Here is a 15,234-nt window from a genome sequence, read left to right as displayed (position 1 = left end):
TCTTCCCAATATTTAATTGGAGAAAATTTCTGTTCATCCAGTACTGGATGTTGGACAAGCAGTCTGACAATTTAGAGACCGTGGAGAGGTCGAGAGAAGTGGGAGTGAAGCAGAGCTGGGTGTCGTCAGCATACACGTGGAAACTGATTCCGTGTATTCTGATGATACCGCCAAGGGGCAGCATATAGATGAGAAATAGGAGAGGGTCAAGGATAGAATCTTGGGGGACACCAGAGGTAACGATGCGGGAGTGGGAAGAGAAGCCATTGCAGGCTACAATTAGATAGATAAGAATGGAACCAGACGAGTGCAGTCCCACCCAGCTGGAGGATGATGGAGAGGCATTGGAGGAGGATGGAGTGTCAAAGGCTGCAGACAGGTCGAGACGGACGAGGAGGGATAGTTTACCTTTGTCACAGTCACAAGGAATGTCATTTATGATTTTGAGAGCCGTTTCGGTATTGTGGCAGGGTCGGAAACCAGATTGAAGAAGTGGGAAGCAGAAAAGGCGGATGGAACTGCCATAATCTAAGAAGTAGTGGGGTTGAAACAGGGGCTGCAGGGACACATTTCTAATTGTTGGACGATGAGGCCCCAGGGATTGGGGTAACAGTTTAATATATATTGCAGCTTCATAAATAATAAAATAATTTAAGTTGCTTCCTTATCTGCCCAGTTTAGAGTTTTTTTAGCCAGGGACTCATCATCATAGGCAGTCCCTCGGAATCGAGGAAGACTTGCTTCCACTCTTAAAATGAGTTCTTCGGTGGCTGAACAGTCCAATACGAGAACCACAGTCCCTGTCACAGGTGGGACAGGTTTGCCGCACTCTCTTTCCGCTGCCTGCGCTTGATTTCTGCATGCTCTCGGCGATGAGATTACAACCATGCCAGAAGTTTGAAACTACATTGTGACAGTAAATGTTGACATTGTTTTGCCATTATAAAATCATGACATACAAATTGTGGCACAGGACATGAAGTGTGCCATATGCAAGATTTTTGATATTATAGAGATAAATCGATATTTTAAAATCTAGGGTATGGCACACACTTCATGTCCACAAAATATTGTCCTGTGTCACAATTTTGAGTCATGCTGTTTGTGTCATTAAAAATTCCTATGTAAATATTTATAATGGGGGAAACCCTTATCTAAAGAAGCAAACCTTTCCCACCCTGTCACATTGCAGTTGCAGCCTTCCTACTACTGGTGCTGTAGTGTCTCCATCTCTCCAGCTGGTGAGCCTGTTTGAAGAAAGGCAGGGGAGTTCTCCCCTATGTCCTGGCCAATATTTATTCCTCAATCAAAATCACTAAAAACAGATGATTTGGTTATTATCAAATTGCTGTTTGTGGGAGCTTGCTGTGCGCAAATTGGCTGCTGCATTTCATACATTACAACAGCGACTACACCTCAAAAGTACTTTTGTAAAGTGCTTTGGGACATCCTGAGGTCGTGAAAGGCACTATAGAAATGCAAGTCTTTTTTTTTTTAATTTCATGTACAGTTGTGAATTAGACTTGACCACATTTATCATCCACATTTTTTTTTTTCCTCTAGCTATATCCCAGCCCCACTGATTTGAATTTTCTCAAGACCCATTGGCTTTGTCAGCCCAAGCCCATTCTGGCCTTGGGGAGTCTGGATACAAGACAGAATCTGAAATTTTTTTTAATGGATTTCATTAAAAGCTATCAGGTTGCCGTAAAAACCCAACTAATGTCCTTTAGGGAAGGAAAGCTGCCGTCCTTACCCTGTCTGGGTCAATATGTGACTCCAGTCCCACACCAATGCAGTTGATTCTTAACTGTCCTCTGAAGTGGCCTCGCAAGTCACTCAGTTGTATCAAACCACTAAAAAGAATAACCACACGCACTGCAGCAATTTAAGAAGGCGGCCCGCCACTACTCTCTCTCACTCTCTCACTCTCTCTCTCTCTCTCTCTCTCTCTCTCTCTCTCGAGGGCAACAAGGGATGGGCATTGCCAGTGATGCCCACATCCCAAGAATGAATTTTAAAAATATATATATATATTGCCATAGACACGCAAAATGTAATTGTACGGGTCAATTTGGCCGCCAAGTTACAAACTGAGCTACATCTGCTGGAGAGGTTTCCCTTTTGGAGCGGCTCACTAGCTTCATCCCCAAACAGACCCCCAACACCCCATCTTCCTTCCACCCCCTCTCCACTTCATCTCTTTCCCCCCCCCCCCCGCCCCCCACTTGTGAACACCCAAGATGTGCCCATACTGCATGGGCAGCTGACCAAAATATAGTAAAAAGGTGACCCTAGACACTCCAGGTTTTTAGTTTTTGTTTATGGAAAGAATAAAGTTGCAAACTCGAAGTGTTTTGCGCTCTTGGAAGCAGCTGCAAAATGCATTGTCCCACAGGAGTGAATTAAAATCGCAGATGTTGTCTTCCCGTCAGTTAGAAACTACTTAACGCTGTTCAAAAGGCCAAATGATTGAACGGCTCTAAATTGCACTGTCACTGATTTCTTTAGTGACCCTTGTGATGCGAGTGTGCAGTTTCCAGTTCAATCCGAACATATACAAACAAACCCTTTAACATGTTATTGCAGCATTTGCAAAAGGTTGTTCTATAACTTTTTAACAAAATAAAGCAGCAGATTAATCTATTTTAACCAAATATATTCAAGGACATCAGTCTGATTAGTCACAGTAATAAATGCAGTTCTACCATTCCCGCAGGGATAGATTAGTCAGTATGTGAGCTTGGTTATATCAGCTGTTTTTGTTGATAAGAAATGAATTCTTCAATTGGCAGGGAGATCAGCAGTGACTGAACTTGTGCTAACGAATCACAATTTTCAAACTGTAAAGATACAATTTATTCATAACACCTCAACTACATTTATTAATCTAGGATTTTTAATAGAACTACATAAGCTAGAGACGCAAACATGAAACCTGCGTCAGTCATACAGGATGAAACTTAATATAGACAAGCAGTGTGTTTCTTCACTCCAAGGGGCTGCACATAAATTTTGCGGGGTGAATTTTCCCTGTTACTACAGGGTGTTAGTGGATTGGCCTCCTGTTTTACGCCCTGCCCGATACTAGTTTCCATTGACTTAGATGGGCAGAGTGTAACACCTGATCCCTCACCGGCCGTTTTATGCCCAACGGTAAAAGTGAAAATTCGCCCTTGATTGTTAAATCTTCAGTCCTAAGTCACTCTCTTGGATGGTTTTATATTTTTTTAAGCCTCTATTCGATTCTGTTCCAGGTGAGAGATGCCCAGTGCTGGGGAGTAATATTGTTATTCATCTGGTGTAATGGAAAGAACCTGACCATTTTCTTCACTCTGTAAATGGTCTGCCTTCCTGTTGACTAGAAACATTTCTAGAATTACCCCCCCCAAAAAAAACAAGGCAAGAGTCCTAAAACTTTTCATATGAACAGGAGACGACCGTTCAGCCCCTCGAGCCTGTTCTGCTGTTCAAATAGATCATGGCTGATCTGTATCTTAACTTCATTTATCTGCCTTGGTTCCGTAACGCATAAGAACATAAGAAATGGAAGAGGAGTAGGCCATACGGTCCCTTTATCCATTCAATAAGATCATGGCTCATCGTCGACCTCCACTCCACTTTCTCGCTCAATCCCCATATCCCTTGATTCCCCTAGAGTCCAAACATCTATCGATCTCAGCCTTGAATATACTCAAGGAATATGGGGATCCACAGCACTCTGGGGTAGAGAATTCCAAAGGTTCATAACCTTCTGAGTGAAGAAATTCCTCCTCATCTCAGTCTTAAATAGCTGACCTTTTATCCTGAGATTTTGCCCCCTAGTTCTAAACTCTCCAGCCAGGGGAAACAGCCTCTTGGCATCTATCTTGTTGATCCCCCTCAGAATCTTATGTTTCAATGGGATCACCTCTCATTCTCCTAAACTCCAGAGATTCTCAGCCCAATCTACTCAATCTCTCCTCATAGTACAACCCTCCCATCCCAGAAATCAATTTAGTGAACCTTTGTTGCACTGCCTCTAAGACCAGTTTATCCTTCCTCAGATAAAGAGACCAAAACCATGCACAGTATTCCAGGTGTGGTCTCACCAAAGCCCTGTTCAATTGTAGCAAGACTTCATTACTCTTGTACTCCAACCCCCTTGCAATAAAGGCCAACATACCATTTGCCTTCGTAATTGCTTGCTATACCTACATGCTAACTCTCTGTTTCTCTTGTACGAGGAAACCGGAACATTGACATTTAATAGTTTTTCAACATTTAAAAAATATTTTCTATTCTTCCTAACAAAGTGAATGACCTCACATTTCCCACATTATACTCTATCTGCCACCTTATTGCCCACTCACTTAACCTGTCTATATCCCTTTTCAGGCTCTTTGTGTCCTCCTCACAACTTACTTTCCCACCTAGCTTTGTACTATCAGAAAATTTGGATATGTATTACACTCAGTCCCTTCATCTAAGTCATTAATATAGATTGTAAATAGCTGAGGCCTAAGCACTGATCCTTGCGGCACCCCACTAGTTACAGCCTGCCAACTGGAAAATTACCCGTTTATCCTTACTCTCTTTTTTCTGGCCGTTGACCAATTTTCTATTCATGCCTCCCCAACCCCATGAGCCCTTACCTTGCATAGCAACAATTTATCTGGCAGCTTATTTGGATGCCTTTTGGAAATCCAAATATACCACATCCGCTGGTTTCCCTTTATCTACCCTGCTAGTTACATCCTCAAAAAAACTCCCAATAAATTTGTTAAATACAATTTCCTTTTCATAAAACCATGTTAACTCTGCCTTATGATTTTCTAAGTGCCCTGATACCTCTTCCTTAATAATGGATTCCAGTATTTTCCTGATGACTGATGATAGGCTAACTGTAGTTCCTTGTTTTCTCTCTCCCTCTTTTCTTGAATAGTGGTGTTACATTTGCTACCTTCCAATCTGCTGGGATCATTCTAGAATCTAGGGAATTTTGGAAGATCACAACCAATGCATCCACTAACTTTGCAGCCACCTCTAGAACCCAAGGATATAGGCCATCAGGTCCAGGGGATTTGTCAGTTTTTAGCCCCATTAGTTTCTCAATTACTTTTTCTCTACTGATCTTAATTACTTTAAGTTCCTTACCCTCATTAGCCCCTTGGTTCCCCACTTCTTTTGGTATGTTTTTGTGCCTTCTGCTTAGAGGACAGATCCAAAATGTTTGTTTAAAGTCTTTGCCATTCCCTTAATCTCCATTATATTTTCTCCTATTTCAGCCTCTAAAGGACCAACGCTTACTTTTGCTACGCTCTTCCTTTTTCCGCACTTGTAGAAGCTCTTACAATTTGTTTTTATATTTCTTGCTAGTTTACTCGCATTCTATTTTCTCCCTTTTTATCATTTTTTTTTTGTCATCCTTTGCTGGTTTCTAATGCTCTCTCAATCCTCAGACTTGCTACTATTCTTCGCAACATTATAAGCCTCTTTTAATCTACTATCCTTAATTTACTGGAGTTATTATTTCACAATGGGATGTATATTCGTTGGGAATTTTGGACTATTTCTTTAAATGTTTGCCACTGCTTCTCTACCGTCAAACCTTTTAATCTAATTTCCCAATCTACTTCAGCCAACTCGTCCCTCATACCAATGTAATTGACTTTATTTAAGTTTAAGAATCTCATTTCGGATTTAAATAATTCACTATCAAACTCAATGTGAAATTCTATCATATTATGATCACTCTTCCTCAGAGAATCCTTTACTATGAGATTAATAATTAACCCTGTCACATTGCACAATACAAGATCGAAAATAGCCTCTTCCCTGGTTGGTTCCATGATGTATTGTTCTAGGAAACTGTCTCAAATGCATTCCATGAACTTGTCTTCCAGATTACATTTGCCAATTTGATTTGCTCAGTCAATATAATTAAAGTACACCACAAATAGTGCATCACCTTTGTTACAAGCTCCTATTATTAATTAATACTCTGTCCAATGGTATTGCTACTGTTTGGGGGTCTATAAACTACTCCCACCAGTGATTTCTGCCCTTGTTATTTCTTATCTCCACCCTTACTGATTTAACTTCCTGATCTTCCCAGCCAAGATCCTTTCTCACTACTGTCCTTATGATATCCTTTATTATCAGGGTTTACCACCCCCGCCCTTTTCCATTCTGCCTGTATTTTTGAAACGTCAAATACCCTAGAATATTTAGTTCCCAACTTGAAGATCTTGCAACCACGTCTCTTTAATGGCTATTAGATCAAAGCCATTCATCTCTATTTTTGCCACTAAATTGTCTTATCTTGTAACGAATGTTTTGTGCATTCAAATAAAGAGCCTATAATTTAAATTTTTTACCATTATTCCCTGCTTTCACCTTATTCGCTGATGCACTATTATCATTAAACTCTCTGTCTCTTCCTGTCACACTCTGCTTATTTTTACCTAAATCGCTACACTGCTCCATTACCTTGACATTTCTCAAGATTTCTAAATTTCCCCTCACCTGACCCCCTCCCTCCCCCTTTTTAGTTTAAAGCCATATCTACAGCCCTAGTTATTCAATTCGCCAGGACACCGGTCCCAGCCCAATTTAAGTGGAACCCATCCCAATGGAACATTTCCCTCTTTCCCCGGTACTGGTGCCAGTGCCCCATGAATCAAAATCCCCTTCCTCCCACATCACTGAGCCACGCATTTAACTCTGATCTGCTTATGCCTATGCCAATTTGCGCGTGGCTCAGTTAACAACTCAGAGATGATTACCTTTGAGGTTCTGCGTTTTAATTTGGATCCTAGCTCCTAAAACTTTCAGCAGATCCTCATTCCTAGTTGTTCGTTCTACGTGGACCATGACAACTGGATCCTCCCTCCCACATCAAATTCTTCTCCAGCCGCAAGGAGATATCCTTAACCCGGATAGGCAATATAAACTTCGGAATTCCCGGTTGCAGCTGCAGAGAACAGTATCTATCCCCCTGACTGTAATGTCCCTTACCACTATAACATTCCTTTCCACTCCAAGCCCCCTCACCCACTTGAATGGCCTCCTGCACCATGGTGCCGTGGTCAGTTTGCTCAGCCATCCTGCGACTCTGCCCTCATCCACACAGGCAGCAAGAACCTCATACCGGTTGGATAAGGCCAATGGTCGAGGCTCTTCCAGCACTGTACCTGGGGTCCCCTTACCTGCCTGAGTTGCAGTCACACCCTCCTGTCCCCGACCGCTAACCAGCCCTGTACCACTACCAAGCCTAAGGGGTGTAACTGCCTCCTGGATCAAAGAGTCCAGGTAACTTTCCCGCTCCCTGATGCCCTGCAATGTGTGCGCCTCGGACGCCAGCTCAACAAATCTGAGTTGAAGTTCCTTGAGATGCAGAAAATTACTGCAGACGTGGTTGTCTGGGATCGCGATGCTCTCCACAAACTCCCACGTGCTGCAGTTGTGGTGCACCACCTGCACTGCCATTCCTATACAATCTTGTTTTATTGATTTAATTAATTAAAGTTAATGCATTTAATTAACTTAGCTTATAGTTTAGTTTTGAGCTAATTACCAAATCTGGTTTAAGTTATAGGTAGATTAAATTAAATATTTACCTGTAACACAAAGCACTACAGTTTCAGCTGTGGCTCAGTGGGTAGCACTCTTGCCTCTGAATCAGAAGTTTGTGGGTTCAAGTCCCACTCCAGGGACTTGAGCACATAATTTAGGCTGACACTCCAGTGTAGTACTGAGAGAGTGCTGCACTGTCAGAGGTGCCACCTTTCGGATGAGATGTTAAATCAAAGCCCCGTCTGCTCTCTCAGGTGGATGTAAAAGATCCCATGGCACTATTTTGAAGAAAAGCAGGGGAGTTCTCCCTAATGTCCAGGCTTGAGGTGTCCCTCAGTCAACATAACAAAAACTGATTATCTGCCTAATTAAAATCTATCAATCTCAGTTTTGAAATTTTCAATTGACCCCCTTATGTTCTTATGTTCTTATGACCCCCAGCCTCAATAACTGTTTGAGGGAGTGTTCCAGATTTCCACTACCCTTAAACACCTTGATTAGATCATCCTTTAATCTTCTATACTCAAGGGAATACAAGCCTAATCTATGCAACCTGTCCTAATTTAACCCTTTTAGCCCTGCTATCATTCTGGTGAATCTGTGCTGCACTCCCTCCAAGGCCAATATATCCTGAGGTGCGATGCCCAGAACTGAACGCAGTATGCTATATGGATTCTGACCAGAGTTTTATACAACTGTAGCATAACTTCAACCTCTTTGCATTCCAAGGTTAATTAAGAACTGGATAAGCATCGAGAACAACACAATGATTTACATTGTATTGATGCAGCTGTGCTGGATTTAAATCCAAATTGTGCAGGTGTAAATAGAAGCACCTCCGAGCCTTGTGGCATTGACTAAAACCCTATGATGGGAAAAAAATGATTTCACGAGGTTAGGATGCCAGATAATTGTAAGATGGCATGAGCAGTGGAGAAATAGTTCTAACTGCAACATTACCACATGATTTTGCTATTTCATTCATGTGTAATAGTCATACCTGTAGCAAGACATACCAAATTCTATCCCCAAAACCTTGACTGCTCAATAAGACTGGATTGCAAAAGGTTTGAAATGCTACAAGGATTGTGAGGTTTGGACGCACCAGCTAATTATGACTTTGATCTAGCTGCAACAGGCTTGAAGGCAAAACACAACACTGGGGTACGACGCCTATATCATTCTTAGAAAGATTGCAACCAGTAGGCAGCTACTCTTTCAAAAAATAATGTTTGTGTATTGTTTGTTCAGTAGAAAGCCATTCAAAGGAATTCGACTGACTGGTTTGTCTGTTTAACCTGTCCTTGTGCTGGTTCTAGTCTGCTTTGTTATTTGGACTGACTTTAACAACTGGTTGCTGTTTGCTGCTGTGGACGATTCTCTCTCTGGATTAGCCTATTTGGTAACGTCTGCTATGAAAGTATTTGGCGTGACTTGATATAAGTCGACCTCCGAAGTGATGTGGGCGCAAAGTGGAAATCCAGAGACTTCCAACAGGTTACCGCTCGGGCATGTAATCCCAGATTAAAGAAAGAACTTGTGTATATAAAATATATAGAGCACCTTTCACGATCTCAGGACGCCCCAAAGTGCTTTACAGCCAATGAAGTACTTTTATAGTGTAGTCACTGTTGTAATGTAGGAAATGCGGCAGCCAATTTGCACACCGCAAGCTCTCACCAACAGCAATAACCAGATCATTTGTTTTAGGGACAAATGTTGACCGGGGACACTGGGAAGAACTCCCCTGCTCTTCTTCCAATAGTGCCATGGGATCTTTTTATGTTCACCCGAGAGGGCAGATGGGGCCTTGGTTTAACTTTTCATCCGAGAGACGGCACCTCCAACAGTGCAGCACTCACTCAGTACTGCACTGGGAGTGTCAGCCTAGATTTTGTGCTCCAGTCTCTGGAGTGGGACTCAAACCCACAACTATCTGACTCCAAGGTGAGAGTGCTACCCACTGAGGATCTCGCCTCAGTTCATATGAAATCCTGTCTGTGGAAACTGGTTTTTGATGTTGGGTACGAGGAAAAGGATCTGACAAAGCTCAAATCTTGTATGTCTTTTTGGAAAAAATACTACATATCTTACTGTAGAGATAACATTGATTATGCAGTATTTCTGGGAACAATTGTGTTGTTGATTTTTTTTAAAGGTGCAGAAACCAGTAGTCATATGAATGAATGCAGCAGTAAAACTAATTATTTGGGATAACTAAATGATCAGCCAGGCAATATCCCCTAAATATAACTCATTCAGATCTTTAGAAGGCGTTTGATAAAATTCCATGCATAAGACAGTCCAAGAATATCAACAAAATAGTTGGATTGAAATCTAATTTAGCTATGTGAAGAAAAAAGATGATATAGAAATAGCACTGTTGGAGTTGGGTTAACTGGCCTATAATTTCCTAGTTATATAAATACAAGTTGTTGTTGGTTTATCTCCTCCTTTCGTGTTTGAAGAGAGCAATTATATTTTCCACCTTTCAGTCCTCTAGCATGACTTTCCTTTCCACAGAATGTTAGTAGATATACCAAGTGTGCCTGCTCGTGTTCTAAATAGCATCAAGACCCATTCATCCATCACCCCTCGTTGCCATCTTGCTGACCACTGGAAACAATCAATTGCTATTTACCTTATCATAGCCCTTCATAATCTTGAAGACCTCTATCAGGTCACTCCTTAACCTTCGCAGCTTTAATGCAAAAAGCCCCAACTATTGAGGCTTCTTTGATAACTATAACCCCAGTGAACCTACAATGTAGCTTTTTAATGCTTTTACTATCCACATACATTAGGTGTGGCCTAATTACGGTCTTGTCCAAGTTCAATATTATTACTTTACTTGGTTTTGTATCTACAGGCAGAGAATAAACAAGATTTCCATTTTTTTTTTTTACAACCTTCTCTACTTGTGCTCCCACCTGTGCATCGACACACCAAGGTCCCCCTGATTTGGGCACCAAACCTGAAGAAGATATTGGCCTTGAAAGGAGTACAATGCAGATTAATCAGACTGATACCAGGTTAAATTATGAGGCTAGATTGCATAAACTTTGGTCGTATTCCATCTTTGACATAAGTCATCCTTTTGGCTTTTCTGAGTGAGATTGCCACAAGGAGAGCAGTTTTGTGCTGTGGGTCTCTATTGGTCAGGAACTGCATTGAGAACTCCCAGACTTACAGGTAGCGGAAAAAAAAGATTTTCATCCTTTCAGTCAGAATGGATTTTAATCCATGTCCCAGAGATGGAACAACCGTGTATCAGTCCTGCATTACCCAGTTCCCTCCCAGGATGCATTTAGCTATTGCCATTGGAACACAATGCTGTAGTTATTTTATTGTTCAGGCAGTAAGCACAAAGTTTGCTAGATCTTTTTGGTAAACAGCTGTTTTTGTTCCTACAGCAAATTAAGGAAGCTGATGAGTCACTGGCAAAGGAACAGCAACATGATGAAATGAAGAGAAGAGAAAAGAAAGGAAAGTGAAGTTTGTGAAAATTGACACATTACTGGCCTTAAATGGATTAAGCCATATACCAAAATTAATAATCGACCAGTAGAAGGCGTGAAAATATGCATAGCATGAAAACTCTCCTCAGCATGGTGCTAAATATACTGTTTCTTTTGTAATCTTATTACCCATTAACACAGCTTGCATGATGCATTATTGTGTGGTTTATGCATATAAAACGAGGATGATAAATCAAGTATTACTGCAGAACAAAGCCTATACCACTGCGTACGTGGATGGATGATGAAGTAAACTAGAGGAAGATTTGCAAGCAGTTTGATAGAGCTGTTCTCAGTCAGTGGTATTGTGCAGCGTATAAAACTTTCTACTGCTCTTTGTCTTGGATTCTGTAAAATGTGGAGCACTTCGGTTTAAAAGAGACCTTGCATACATCACAATAAATGAGTTTGCACTTGATCCGATAGCACCTTTCTCTGCAAATGGTGTACGAAGCAAATAGCTTCCAGGTCCAAACTGCTTATATTGAAGTCATTATAAATTAGTGACTGCATTACTTTTACACCCAATTTTCAATAACCCGCTTCATCCTATGTTCATAGTAGCCCTGGAAAGTGGTGAGAATGTGGAACTCACTATCACAAGGAGTAATTGAGGCGAATAGCACAGATGTTTTTAAGGGGAAGCTGGATAAGTACATGAGGGAGAAAGGAATAGAAGGATATGTTGATGGGGTGAGATGAAGTAAGGTGGGAGGGAGGCTCGGGTGGAGCATAAACACTGACATGGACCAGTTGGGGTGAAGGGCCTGTTCTGTGCTGCAATTTCTATATAATTGTTGGTAGGGGCCCCATGGATTCTGGGAAATTCTGCCATCTATAATAAATGCAGAGTTCCCTATGTTGGTTGCCCACAGGGCATTAGATAAACGGATTTGCTCGCTGACTGACGGTTCCCAATGACACCTGGAAGGAACCTTGAGCATAAAAGTTGAGGAATGCAGTGATATTAACAGCCTCTGGCAGTGCTCTGACCTGCCATCACTGGTTAAGTATGGCTGGAGGTTAGTGTGCAGATAAAGCACAACTCGGTCAGAGGCTCCCTATGGAGACGCAGTGGCTGACTATCCCTGCGATCTCTGCCACTGATCCTGCCAGAGTACACTGGGTGGGGTGAGGGAGCGGTCCCTTGATTTAAATACCAATGACTGGCACCTGTACCAGTAAGGGCACATCTTTGGTGCCTGCTGGTTTGGGGAGTCCAGGGAGCATGGCTATGCCCGGACTGAGGATATTGGTGCTAGGCACCCACCCAGCGACATCTTGATAACACGCCCATCAGCTCCCAGAAACTCTTAATAGTTTAACTTGAAGTGTCAAGGTTCCAGGCCATAACTCAGCTTCATTTACTGGCCTTCCGGCGACACATGGTCTGGCTGGAGTTAGGGCAGGCGTGCGCTGGAAGGGCCGAGGAATTTTCGAGGATTTCCTTGGATAAATCCAGGTAAACATGCCTCTTGTCAATAAATGCGAGTTGGAGGGTTACATTAGATGCAGTAAGTGCATATTCTCCTTTAATGAAACAAACTTGAAAAGATCTGGGAGGGATAGTGGACTTAACACTTGACATTGCAGAGAGACAATCTAGAATTGTAAAATTTTACAGCACGAGGTTGGTTATACAACCCACTATGCCTGCCCTGGGACCTGCTGCCCTGGCTCCGTTATTCAATTAGTCCCATTCCCATCTCTGTTCCCTGTATGAATCATAGAATTGTTACAGCACAGTAGGAGGCCATTCGGCCCATCCCAGCTCTCTGCAAGAGCACAGCTAGTCCCACTCCCCCGCCCTTTCCCCATAGCCCTGTAAATTATTTTCCTTCAAGTATTTATCTAATTCCTTTTTGAAAGCCACGATCAGGCAGTGCATTCCAGATTCTAACCACTCACTGCATACATTTTTTTTTTCCTCATGTTGCCTTTGGATCTTCTGACAATCACCTTAAATCTGTGTCCTGATTCTCGACCCTTCTGCCAACGGGAAGTTTCTATCTACTCTGTCTAGACCCCTCAGGATTTTGAACACCTTTATCAAATCTCTCAATTTTCTCTGCTGTAAGAACAACCACAACCTCTTCAATCTATCCAAGTAACTGAAGTCCCTCATCCTTGGAACCATTCTTATAAATCTTTCCTGCACCCTCTCTAAAGCAGTCACATCCTTCCTAAAGTGCGATGCCCAGAATTGGACACAATACTCCAGTTGAGGCCAAACCAGTGTTTTATGAAGGTTCATCATAACTTCCTTGCTTTTGTACTCTATGCCTCTATTTATAAAAGCCCAGGATCTCAAATGCTTTTAACCACTTTCTCAACCTGTCCCACCACCTTCAATGATTTGTGCACATATACCCCCAGGCCTCTCTGTTCCTGCACCCCCTTTAGAATTGTACCCTTTAGTTTGTATTGCCTCCTCTCAATTTTCCTACCAAAATGTATCACTTCACACTTTTCTGCGTTATACTTCATCTGCCACGTGTTTGCCCATTCCACCAGCCTATTTCTTTTTGAAGTCTAGCCCTATCCTCCAATACTTCAAGTTTTGTGTCATCCTCAAATTTTGAAATTGTGCCCTGTATACCCAAGTACATATCATTTATATCTAGAAAAGCAGTGGTCCTAATACCATGGGGAATACCATTGTAGACCTTCCTCCAGTCAGAAAAACAACCGTTCACACTACTCGTGTTTCCTGTCACTTAGGGACAGTGGCAGCATAGATATGAAATTGGCTTTTATTTCATGTGCTTCAACTTTGCTGGCAAGCTTATGTGGCACTTTGCAGTCTTTTGGAAATCCACGGTTGTGGGTTCAAGTCTCACTCCATAGACTAGCACAAAAATCTAGATTGACACTCCCAGGGCAGTACTGAGGGAGGTGCTGTCTTTTGAATGAGACATTAAACCAAGGCCCTGTCTGCGCTCTCAGGTAAACGTGAAAGATCCCACAGCATTACCTCGAAGCAGGGTAGGCGAGTTATCCCTGGTGTCCTGGCTAATCAACATAACAAAAACAGATTATCTGGTCATTATCACATTGCTGTGCACAATTGGCTTCTGTGTTTTCTACATTACAACAGTGCCTACACTTCAAAAGTAGTTCATTGGTTGTAAAGCATTTTGGGAGGTCCTGAGGTCATGAAAGGCACTATATAAATGCAAGACTTTAATCACCTTGTGCTCTCATTATGTATGTAAATCTCCTTTCTGCTTTTACCATCCATTGCACACTTCCTCTTCTTGGCACTGCATTTCTTCCACATGGACCAAAGAAAGCCCTTCCATTGCATGCTCAAGGGCTTTGAACCAGGAATAACTTAATTGCATTAGGGCTATTTCACATCAGAAATAGAAGGCGGCCATTTGGCCCCTTGAGCCTGCTCTGCCATTCAATAAGATCATGGTTGATCTGCTCTTGACCTCAACTCCACTGCCCTGCTCACTCCCCATAACCCTCGACTCCCTTATTGTTCAAAAATCTGTCTATCTCCACCTTAAATATATTCCATAATCCAGCCTCCACAGCTCTCTAGGGTAGAGAATTCCAAAGATTCACATCAGTTTTAAATGGGCAACCCCCTTATTTTGAAACTATGCCCCCTAATTCTAGATTCCCCGAGGGGAAACATCCTATCTGCATCTACCTTGTCGAGCCCCCTCAATCTTATATGTTTCAATATCACCTCTCATTCTTCGAAACTCCAATAAGTGTTGGCTCAACCTATCAAGACAACCCCATCATCTCAGGAATCAACCGAGTGAACCTTTTCTGAACTGCCTCCAGTGCAAGTATATCCCTCCGTAAATGAGACCAAAACTGTACACCGTAATGCAGGTGTGTTCTCACCAATGCCCTGTACAGATGTAGCAAGACTTCCATACATTTATACTCCAGCCCCCTTGCAATAAAGGCCAACATTCTATTTTCCTTCCTAATTACTTACTATACCTGCATGCTAACTGTTTTGTGTACAAGGGCCCTCAGCTCCCTCTGTACTACAGCATTTTGTAATCTCCATTTAAATAATTTACTTTTCTATTCTTCCTACCAAAGTAGATAACCTCACATTTTCCCACATTATACTCCATCTGCCAAATTTTTGCTCACTCACTGAGCCTATTTATATTACTTTGCAGATTGT

At 42.1% G+C, this 15,234-nt stretch overlaps 1 protein-coding gene across 3 annotated transcripts in view; it reads left to right on the top strand.

Moving 5' to 3' along the window:
* The window catches only part of ano10a (anoctamin 10a), a 128,979-nt gene extending 117,486 nt beyond the window's left edge, over positions 1–11,493 (top strand). For all 3 annotated transcript variants that reach the window (XM_070888944.1, XM_070888928.1, XM_070888936.1), the window contains one exon: positions 10,971–11,493. In XM_070888944.1, coding sequence (XP_070745045.1) covers positions 10,971–11,051 — 81 coding nt within the window. In that variant the 3' untranslated portion in view covers positions 11,052–11,493. The remainder of the gene's footprint in view (positions 1–10,970) is intronic.
* Positions 11,494–15,234: the final 3,741 nt, after the last annotated feature.

This window comes from Pristiophorus japonicus, chromosome 1 (assembly GCF_044704955.1).
Source record: "Pristiophorus japonicus isolate sPriJap1 chromosome 1, sPriJap1.hap1, whole genome shotgun sequence".
NCBI lineage: Eukaryota > Metazoa > Chordata > Chondrichthyes > Pristiophoridae > Pristiophorus > Pristiophorus japonicus.
The sequence above is the reverse complement of the archived record's forward strand: the minus strand, read 5'-3'. Positions and strand labels throughout refer to the sequence as shown.